At 38.4% G+C, this 10,963-nt stretch overlaps 1 protein-coding gene across 2 annotated transcripts; it reads right to left on the reverse strand.

Annotated features, from left to right (window-relative positions):
- Positions 1-2,384: 2,384 nt before the first annotated feature.
- mrps23 (mitochondrial ribosomal protein S23) lies at positions 2,385-8,953 on the reverse strand. 2 transcript variants are annotated; one of them, XM_041941220.1, is made up of 5 exons: positions 8,335-8,418; positions 7,957-8,136; positions 5,944-6,021; positions 5,555-5,678; positions 2,385-2,884 (listed from the first exon to the last, which is right to left on the reverse strand). In XM_041941220.1, exons 1-5 carry the CDS (start codon positions 8,343-8,345, stop codon positions 2,759-2,761), a joined length of 519 nt encoding a protein of 172 aa, XP_041797154.1. In that variant the 5' UTR covers positions 8,346-8,418; the 3' UTR covers positions 2,385-2,758. The 2 variants fall into 2 exon arrangements, with proteins under 2 accessions (XP_041797154.1, XP_041797153.1); XM_041941219.1 differs by lacking the exon at positions 8,335-8,418 and adding an exon at positions 8,848-8,953 and having other exon boundaries at positions 2,386-2,884.
- Between the last annotated feature and the right edge of the window lie 2,010 nt (positions 8,954-10,963).

Here is a 10,963-nt window from a genome sequence, read left to right on the forward strand (position 1 = left end):
GATAACGATATGATGATGATAAGACTTCATTGATCCCACACCGGGGAAACTAAGTTGTTACAGACAGCAATAATACCAAGAATAAAAAGGAGATCTCGAAAAAGAACAAAAAGACAATAAAAAGGGCTACAAACAACTATATATATGTACATTATATACAAAAAGTGTATAAAAATAATACTGTCTTGGGAAGCCGCACATACTGTGGTCTGTCGGTGAGATAGACAACGGTTCATGCAGCCAGATGGCAGTCTACTCCAACTCCCTTCAGCTTCCCCCTCCTCAGTGATGGCTGGATTGTGTTGAAAGCACTAGAGAAGTCAAAAAACATGACTGTCACTTTGCTCCCAGTGCTCTCCAGGTGGGAAAGAAATCTGTGCAGAAGGTAGATGACTGCGACTTCCACATCAATGCCCGGTTGCATGCAAACTACTCACTGCTCACCAGGTGATGAAGGTGGTTGAGTATAATCCTCTCCGGGGTCTTTATCAGGTGGGAAGTTAAGGCCTGAAGTGGTTGGGCTCCCTGGGATGCACAGTCTTTGGAACTGGAACCACACAGGAAATTTTCCACAGGACATGCACTCTCTCCAGATTGAAGCTCATGTTGAAGATGTGCAGAACAACCTTGCAGAGCTGATCTGCACTGTCCCTGAGCAGTCTGGAGCTGATGCCATGAGGGCCAGTAGCCTTCATTCTCCTGAGCTCCAGGTTCAGCTCATTTGCCCATTCCTGATCACCAAATTCTGGACCCCTGCCATTTTCAGATTGTTTTCAGGCCTCTCCAAACCTCTCTGTCGTTGTTTTCCTGCAGGCGCTCCTCCAGCTTCCTTCTGTAGCTGTCCTTGTTTCTCCTTATCTCCCTTTTAGCTCCCTCTGCACCCTTCACCCTCTTAAACTCACTTCTGTCCCTAGACTTAAAAACCCGCTTCTTCTCATTCAATAGGGCTTCTAGTTCAGGGGACACCCAGGGTTTGTTGTTTGGGAACACCGCACACAGTGTCCACACAGAAGTTGATCTAGTGCGTGATGCATGTTGTCAGACTGTCGATGTCCTCCCTGTGTGGGATGCATAACACTTCCCAATCGATGATGTCAAAACTGGTCCTCAGTGCTATACTGGACTGGCATAACATACTGGCATAACATACAAATACTAAGGTAACTCCAGTTGTGGAAAGAAATAAAGTATATTTACTCAAGTATTGTACTTAACCACCTGGTTGAATGTCAGCTAGTAGCAAAATACACAATGATACTGAAACAGTACCTCTAATTTCCTGTACTTTTTTCACAGCTTTTTATGTATATAAGAAATCATAGTCATACTGTATGCTGTATAGTTGTTCAATGAATGTGGCCTATAGAAATCTGAGTGTGGAAGGACATGGGATGAGGTAACAACTGCATAATTTTCTCATAATGCAAACAACTGAATAGAAAATGCAAAACATGTCAGTATTATAGAATTAAAGGAAAACTCTTGACTGCCTCCAATGACAAATGAGTGATAATGGCTGATATATGTGCATATGTATGAATATGTGCAGAGCATAGACAGTATAAAGCAGAGCTCCCATTCATACAAGGTCAATGTCTTGGGATTTATTAATCCCTGAAGGACAGCAAGGTGGTATAACAGGGAGCAAGGATCTCTGACACCACCACTCCATCCCCTGGGTCACCATCAGTGTAATGACATGCTAAATTTCATGGAATACAAGCTTGATTATAATAGACAGTTCTGTCTATCACTACATAATCCTTCTGATAAAGACTGAAATAAGAAAATCAAAAATCTACTTTTTTACTCTGCAAGCAAGTCTGCTTATAAAGTCTTACAAAAAAGGAGCACAATTACTTCCATCAAAACACACATCAATCATGACAGATTATGCCTCATCAAGTCTAACTGTTGAGGTATACATGTAACAAGTTTGTTAAGTCTCCTTGTAGTCTGGGTGTCTCCCTGTTGGCATCACATCTAATTTTAAATATATTGCAATTATTTCTTTACCCAAGTATCATTTAAGTTGCATCTTATCTTCCAAAAAAATGATTTGACTGAAGAACATTACATGATGATGCGGTAAGGAAAAACATGTGGGTTGATTCCAACTTATTTGAGCTTATAATTTAGCTTTTTCTGCAGTGATATACTGCAAAGGCATTTAAAAAACTTCTTGTGCTAAAATTGTAGAATGAGGCATTAATTAATGAGGCAGTGATTGTCAAATAAATTCTGATCATGCTCCAGACAAACAGTGTGACTGAAGCCATTTACACACTGTTCACTGAAAAAGTAAAACACTTAATAATTGTTGTTAGTTATAAGTGTAACTTTAATTTCACATTTAATTTCACCTCATAGTTACATACTTCCACACATATATATATATATATATGCATATTGACCATTTCCTGTTTTTCTGGGCCCATTCTCTACTGAAATATAGACTAGGTTTGTAGCTCTTTTGATCATTAATGACAACTTCCTGCTGGCGGTGCCGTGCACTGTGGGAATTGGGAAAAATGAAGATGCACACAAACAGTCCACAGAGCAGTTCCTGATGTTGGCTAGGATCCCTGGCTGCCATATCATGACTTGGTGGTTGAAATAAAACCATTTTTTTTTTACAGATGATTATCACATTAAGAGGAGAAACAAACACAGAACTCTAGCTTCTAAAAGCCAGTCAAACAGCATATCTGGTATGGTGAATCTGAACCTCATCAAATGGTCCTTGAGCTGATGATGTCTATGGTACATGTGTGTGTGTGGTGTGTTCCATTGCCTCTTCACTGTCAGCCTTGACTGACCGCTGCTCTGCCAACATGTCTGTTAACTTTAACTTGAGCACTGGATCCCTGGACTCCACTGACACCTGCAGGGTAAAAACAAGTACCATGATCATGTATTTAAAACTACCACCTGAGTGCATCTGCTGCAACAAGAGCATTACACAGGGCTTAAGTTTTTCTCCTGAAATGAAAATTATTACTTCCCAGGAAAATATCACACTTTTCCTAGGATTCACAATATTTCTCGCTGTAGTATGATTGAAACACAGACCTGTAGATAATCTCTAACTGATGTCATTGGTATTGTCATTTATGTGGTGGTAGAACGACAATTCCTGTTTAAAGTACCTTTGAGATGGAAAAACACGCTACCAACTACATAACTGTCTGATGGACCGCTGTTTCAGCAGATCCTTTTGACTTTACCAGTTTTAATACGTTTGAGATTGGGTTGTCATTGGGAGGGTAGTCATTTAATTGGTTAACAACAGTATAATTTTTGACTGGTTATAAATATCGGTCTACAAATTAATCGGAGTAATATACACACAACACAGTGTAATGCAGTCTGAGGTTATCACCCAGGTTATGTGCCATATATACAATATATACATTTTAGTATATTGGTACATTTTACTGTTTATTGTTTATATACATTTTAGTATATTTCAGCTGCTGTCGGTACATTTCACTGGTAGATTTTATTCCATTGGTACATTTCACTAGTATATTTTATTCTGTTGGTACATTTCACTGGTATATTTAACTGTTTGTTTATTGTTGAGTACATTTTTATTGTCTTCATATATTTTCATTTCTGGTATATTTTAATTCATTTATGAATATTTTTACTGCATGTTGGTTTATTTTATTCTAGTATCATGGGGGTTGCAATGCAAATTTAATTGACATGTCATGCTCAATGACAATAAAGAAATCTTGAATCTTGAATATGACTGAGACCCATGTGCTGCCAATCAGTGTGGTAGAGGGTGTGGGATTCAAAGATCTAGTTTGGTAGTATGTTACCCCTTTGAGAGATACTGTTACTAAAAGCATTGCAAAATACTTTAAGGAGAAGAAGGAAGAGCTAGAATTGAGTCGAATGATGGTATATACTGTACTATGGTAAAAATGTGTCCACCAGTAGAGATTTGGCAATACCATTTCCACAAGCTATCCCTGAAGCTGGATTTACATACTGTCATTCACAGTGTATGTGCTTCTATCCTCCTACACATCGAGTGAATGCATTGATGACATCACAGAGCAATGCTGCTGTGTTTTTCTGCTTGCCTGCATATTGCTTTCCACCCTTTCGTTGACCTTGCGAATACATCGAAATACACTGCATTCTAGTATTGATATCAATTCAAAAACAGTCATTATAGATGAGTCCTCCTCCTGTATGCTCTACCCAGGCGCCACAGGTCATCTAAACCAGATTAAGTATTTCCAGTAAGTGAGAACACGTCTGACACCGACAAATGAGCTACTAACCCTAACCCTAACCCTAAAATTTACGAGTTAGTTAACGGGTAATTGCCAAATTGGGCCAAAATATACTGAAACTGACATCCCTAGTTTGAGTGCCTACAGTGGCGGTTATTACTGTGCAGAGTCTGACACACTGTATTTCAATTTTATTGTCACAGCATTATTTATTACTAACAATAGACTACTATTATTAATTCTTTCATTATAACTATTCAAATCACTGAAAAATTCAAATGTTCCAAAACCGTTTCGTGTAAAGGGGCAGAGAAAGAAAAGACAATTTCAGCATGTTATTTCTTTGGTTTGATAAACGGGAACCTTATTGTGGGACACTTAGATGTAACATTAGGGCAATCTATATTCTGATTTAGAGATGGAGCCTCCATCCTTTAGGTCTGATTAAGAAAGTTAAACTGTCTGCATAGTTTTTTAGGTTTTGCATTCCTTTGCTTGCACTTCATTCACACTTTAAAAATGTTTTGCCAGACAGCTAAGAAAGAGTTGCAGCTAAAAAGTTGATCCACTTATATTGCGGTAATAATGGTGTTTCAAGGTCCGACTATACTCACTACCTACGTTTATCCAAATTTTGAATTTGAAAAAGTGTATTGGAAACTTTGAAAAATAATCTAAAAATGCCAAAATATCAGAAGATATTTACACACTGGACTGAGATAGAAAAGTTGGGTAGATTAATAAAAATGTGATATTCACTACCAGTAAAACGTTTGGACACACCTTCTCACTCAATGTTTTTTCTTTTTCTTTTTATTACTTCCTACATCGTAGAGTCGTACTGAAGACATCAAAACTATCAAGGAACACATATGGAATTATGTAGTAAACAAAAAAGGGTTAAACAAACCAGAATATGTTTTATATTTTAGATTCTTTGAAGTAGCCATCTTTTGCTTTGATGACAGCTTTGCACACTCTTGGCATTCTCTCAATCAGCTTCATGAGAAGGTGTGTCCAAACTTTTGACTGGTAGTGTATGTTGATGATGGCTGATGGATGTACTACACATTTAGTCAAATTTGATACTATAGTTATGTAGCAAATCATCTTGAGACAAGACTTGGTTTGTAAAATTGTGCAGCCTGCCCTAGTGTCTGTGTACAATGATGGAGCAAAAAAGGCTGATGATTTCACAACAACATGAGGTTTTAATCAGCAGCTCCTTGACTGATGATTCAAATCATCAATGTTTGAGTGGCAGCCCTAGTCAGTACTTATAATTGTATTAAGACTCTTACAGGAGGAGCTCCTCTCCTTCTCAGTGCGATGCCATCTGTGAGTAAAGCCTTCCCAGTCTCCTCAAACAGAGCAGAGCCCTCCAGCTCACTGTGGCGCTTTAAATCTGTGTACTTGTCCACAAACCTGCAGGATCAAAGTGAGAGAATAACAAACATTTAGCAACACTGGCAAGGAAATCTGTTTAATGTATTTTGTAATACACAGTAGTCTCAAATGCAAACGCTTTTTGACTTTTTTCCCCCCAACCTTATACTTGGAGTGTAATTGCTATAGATTTAGCATTTTTAAAAACCATACACTTAACCACATGCATGCTTATATATAACATCTTTTCATAAAACCTTGCTAAATTTATTTATTTTTCTGACCAGAGGAGAAAAGAACATACCTCTGACATGTAGAAACAAAGTTTGATTTTGACAGATCAAAAGGTCGAGGACCCATCCCATACTGCTCATAGAACTTCCTGAAAGGCAGACAGTTATGAGTGAGTGGAGCCTGCAAAAACATCTTACAACAACCTTCATTATTGACATGAGCAACAACTGATACCATCCAAGGATTTTTTTTTGTAAATCCAGATAAGCACAAGTCAAATGGCCCATTTACAAACATTTGCACTTCATAAACATAGAATTACTGTAAATTACTCAGCAAAATGTGATGCAACTACTGAGTTAAGACTAACAAGATTAACAATCATCAGAACCATCATTCTGTAAAAAAATACACATCTTTAGCAACAGACCATATTCAGATTTATTATTATTTGTTTATTTATTTAAGGTGACACTTATATCACACTCAGAATGAGAAGCTCAAATGCTGTAATCAAAAGGATGATGTCATACTGCTGTGTTCAGGTTGCTAGTCCTATAACAAGAGGGAATTTGACATACTGTTATCATTCCAACCCTTTCCAACTGATCAGAAACTAAAAGGACAATGAATAGTGAAAATCTGGAGGGACATTGGGCCATATTTTAAGGTAAAACAACATATTTGATAACTCATTAGTTACTGTTAGACAACAGCTAAAGTTGGCACTCGACCACTTCCTAACTAACATTACCATTTCATAGTGCTACACGATTCGATAGGAAAGGTGTAGATTAATTGTGAAATATCAACACAAATCTCACACATTTTTTTCAAACATGGAAGTAGAAACACACTGGATGTTATCAAGGTTACAATCTAAAATGAACTGTTTTGCTGTCTCTTCACCTGGCCTCAGACATGTCCTGGTCAAGTCACGTTATGTGACATTGTGCTCACCAGAACACGTGTGCAAAGTTCATACAGATTTCATCTGACACAAAAGTGTATTCAAAGCACTTTAGCGGTGAGTCTTTTTTTTGTGGCATTAAGAGGCTGGCAAGACATGCAAGCCTGTTTCACTAAGTTATGTTACGTTGTAAGTCTGATTACGACCAGTGCGTTTTGCTAACAAGCTTAAATGATAAATACCAGTAAGGCATTATTCTTTTGACAACAGCATTTGAGCTTCTCACCCTGAGTGTGACTGTCAGAGGAAACTGGCCACCATATGAACATGGTCTATGGTTCAACTACAACTGTGTGTTTTCTTGTTAATTATGTGTTAGGGGCAATTCTGAATTGTAAGGAGGCTCGGACATTTAAGAGTATTAAATATAACATTAACCATCAGAAAGAAAAGAAAAACAGCTGATGTGCTACATCGCACAGCAAGGGACAGACTGTATATTCTTCGAACACTGATTTGTCCGTAAGTATTAAATCAGAGTAATTATTTTCATTGTACAGCAGACATGTATGTGTCATATCCAACAAATGAACTGATAATGAAATTGATTGGGCATATATGTTGTTGGTCTGCAGTGTTGCTTAGAAAGTGACAACAGGGAGTGAACCTTGCTCCAACAATGATAATGGTTAAGACAGAGATTAAGTGTGAATCTGTGAGCGAACAGATCAGCACTGCTGTCCATCCATAAACAGTTAAGAACAAACAAAAAGAAAGAACATCAGTGAGCTGTCATCAAACAAACCCAGGTGTTCAGGCCTGCTGAGTTAATCAGTGTTATACAAAAAATCAGGTGCCATGACAGATGGCAAATGTATGCCTAAAAAAAATCACAACTTAGTAATATGAAATGCCAGAAGTATGACGTTCAGTGACCTTCATTCATTACAGTAATGATGCAGTACATCTGCAAGTCACAACAACATCGGGGAAGACAATCAAAAATAAAACCCCTCAAATCAGACAGCAGAGACAATGTTACACTGAATGAAATACCACTAAAAACTACAACACACCTGATCCATGTGTTATTTTCACAATACTTACAAAGTGAACATATAGATGGCATGGAAGCACAGCTACTATTGTTGCTACTGTGAGTAGGGGACTTACGCTCTGACTTCATCCTCTCTATAGAAGATCTCAGGCACAGCCTCCTGTTTCTTGGTACAGTGTCTGGTATGTGGCTTCACATGAAGTGGGTCCCTCTTTGGTGGAAAAACTCTGTACACATCATACCAGATGGGTTTTTCTGCCGGCTTTATGACTCCAGCACAAATCAGATCTCGAACCCTGTCAATCGCCATAAGACAATTGATGTTTAAAGTGGCATTTGACAACAATATCATGATTTGTAAATCAGAAAATTACACACACACATAAAAACTTGAAACAGAGGTAAGAGGGAAAGTTTGGTCTCAAATGTGTAAAAAAAACCAAATTGAATTGTGTTATTTTACTCTTTTGTATAAATAAGAATAAGTGCCATACTCAGCCAGCATTGCAGCATTTTGATCACTTTTTGAGTATTGGTCGCATGCCTATGACGTCATCGCATCTTTACTCTCGTGTCACGGGTCTTGCTCTTGAAAAATGACATTGATTTTTAATTAATCGTGGGTTAACTTTAGCTTTGTTTCATACGTTTGGTAACACGTGTCTTTGCTTAACGTTACAGTCAGTGTTGCCTGAGATGCAATCGAACTTAATGTTAACGTACAGACACAGATGAACGCCAGCTAATGGTACTATCACTGTTGCTGGGGAACTTGTTTGATTTACTTCAGGTTAGGTTAAACAGCACCGCGTATTTATAATATCAGGTCACGTAATCAATCCTGACCATAGATGCGCTGATCGGATGGCCTTCAATTATGTTAATGTGATAGCGTTATACTTGGTGGCTATCAGTGATACGACCAATGGTATCGTTAATATTGACTGTTACCTGCCTGTCTACAAAACGCCTTCAAAATCAAACAGTGTAAAATGGTGTTCTCTTACCGGGTGAAAACAGTTCCAAACCTCTCAAGCCTGCTTCCAGCCATTTCGCTTTTTTCATCGACGGCTGTTGTTCAGTAACAGTGTCTGTCCGCTGCTTGCAATTACATGACCAAGACATCCGGTCGGATTTCTGTTTTATCAGAATAAAAGTGTGAGGCTGCTTGTGGACAGATCCGTGGTAATCCGAGTCTAATCCAAAATAGTTTACAGATTGCGTTCATTCTTACCGCTGTTTAGATCACCGTTTACAACGGTAGAATAAACCAATTCTGTCTGTATTTCTGTCTGCAAGTTTTATTTCGGACACAAGTAAATAGACAGCGAATGAGATTTAGTAATAACGCTGCAAATCTTTTCTAACTTTCCTAAAGCACAATTACTTTATTTGAACAATTGCTTCCACACTGTCAAACAAGTGAAAATACAATTGTATTTTTCTCATATCGTTTTAGCAGTAGGCATTTGAAATCTATATTTTGTTCGTATGATTAAACAACAACGCTTTTATTATGAAGGCTACATACCCAAACAATGTGACAATGTGCTTGTATTCGGAACCGCCTACTTACAGTGGTCCTTAGCATAGACATACATACGTAGACGCTGCAGCGAGTGCTGAATCATACGTCGACGTCGCCGCCATATTGGATTTAGGGTTTTTTTTTTTTATTATTATTATTGAATAACAATCATCAGTACAAACATGTCAGGCATATTGAGAGAATATTATAAGAAATGTTGAAACAGCTGTGGAAAAAGAACAAATAAGATAAACAAAATAAAATAAACAGTGAGGGTCTTACTCAAGGAGTAAGTATAGTTCAAGTAGTGAATAAAGTCTCAGGGCATTTTTATTTGACATGAAAAATAAGGATTTCTTGTATAGGTTCAGTTCATTCTTCCATCCGTTGATGTGGGGTTTGAACTTGAGGTATTTGCATCTGTGAATGTAAAGTTTACCAAGTATAATTAAATTGTTCACCAAGAAATCCAAGTTCTTCTCCTTTAGCTGTACTCCGACTTTAATAGACATCCAGTTCAGCTGATGCAAGGTGATTTGTTTGATTGACATCCAGCTTCGAAAAGCTAACCAAAAATCTACCACATGTTCACATTCAAAGAAAATGTGCTCCACAGTTTCAATGTCTCTTTCACAAGATCCACATGTATTATTTTCCCAATTAAATTTTACGTGCAAGAAATGATTAGAGGGATAGATATCATTTTGAATTTTAAATACAACCTCTTTTGCTTTATGTGGGATTGGATAAGACATGTATCGCTTCCTTATCTTTTTGCCTCCACCACAGAATAATCACTTAAAACATATTTTCTTTTGGCGACTTCCGGTTTGGTTAATGGCGTAGTTAGACACACGCGAAACAGCTCTCCCAGCCTTTTTAAAGAACACCCACCGAACAACTCGTTAACATAAAAGTGGGTACCAAAAACGATAGATGAGTGGGAGGAAATCAATGGTAAACTCGACAAACTAACTACCGATGTGCAGGGCTTGTCTGAACGAGTCGGCGAAGCAGAGTCACGGGTGGAACAGGTGGAGACGTGGGCGGCGGAGGCCACCGAGGCCCTCTGCTCCTGCTTGGAGCAAAATCAGAGTCTGCAGAGGAAGTTAACTGATCTAGAATCCCAGTCGAGAAGGAACAATCTATGCGTATTTGGAGTAGCCGAGGGCGAGGAAGGAAATTCGGTCTCGCAATTCATCGAGGGTCTCCTTAGGAGAGAGCTGCCATTACCCCAAGACCTGGATTTAAAGATTCAGTGAGCCCACCGCTCACCTGCCTTCAAACCCAGATCAGAGGCCCCACTGAGATCAATAATCATTAATTTCCAAGAGTTTACTACCAAGGAGTTGGTACTGAAAGAAGCGTGGAAGAAGGGGAAAATACAACTGAGTAACAGGACACTGTTTTCGTAAAAAGGCGCAAGGAGTACGGCGAGATGAAGAAAGTCTTGAAAGAAAAAGGTTTTTGTTTTCAAACACCCTACACGAGTATGCGGATTCACTGGACCACCGGAGTTAAGACGTACTCCAGTGCAGCGGAGGTAATGAGGGAGCTGAAGAGCCGCGACTTTCACATGGAGGAGCTGGCAAGAG

The sequence above is a fragment of the Chelmon rostratus genome, chromosome 7, assembly GCF_017976325.1.
Source record: "Chelmon rostratus isolate fCheRos1 chromosome 7, fCheRos1.pri, whole genome shotgun sequence".
Lineage (NCBI taxonomy): Eukaryota > Metazoa > Chordata > Actinopteri > Chaetodontiformes > Chaetodontidae > Chelmon > Chelmon rostratus.

What these genes read in the sequence shown, in the direction of transcription:
- mrps23 (XM_041941219.1), bottom strand. Translation starts at nt 8,891, where the DNA reads ATGGCTGGAAGCAGGCTTGAGAGGTTTGGAACTGTTTTCACCCG. An exon ending in AGAGAGGATGAAGTCAGAGC is followed by an intron (nt 6,022 to 7,956) that starts GTAAGTCCCCTA and finishes TCTGCCTTTCAG; the next exon opens with GAAGTTCTATGAGCAGTATG. An exon ending in TTTGTTTCTACATGTCAGAG is followed by an intron (nt 5,679 to 5,943) that starts GTATGTTCTTTT and finishes TTGATCCTGCAG; the next exon opens with GTTTGTGGACAAGTACACAG.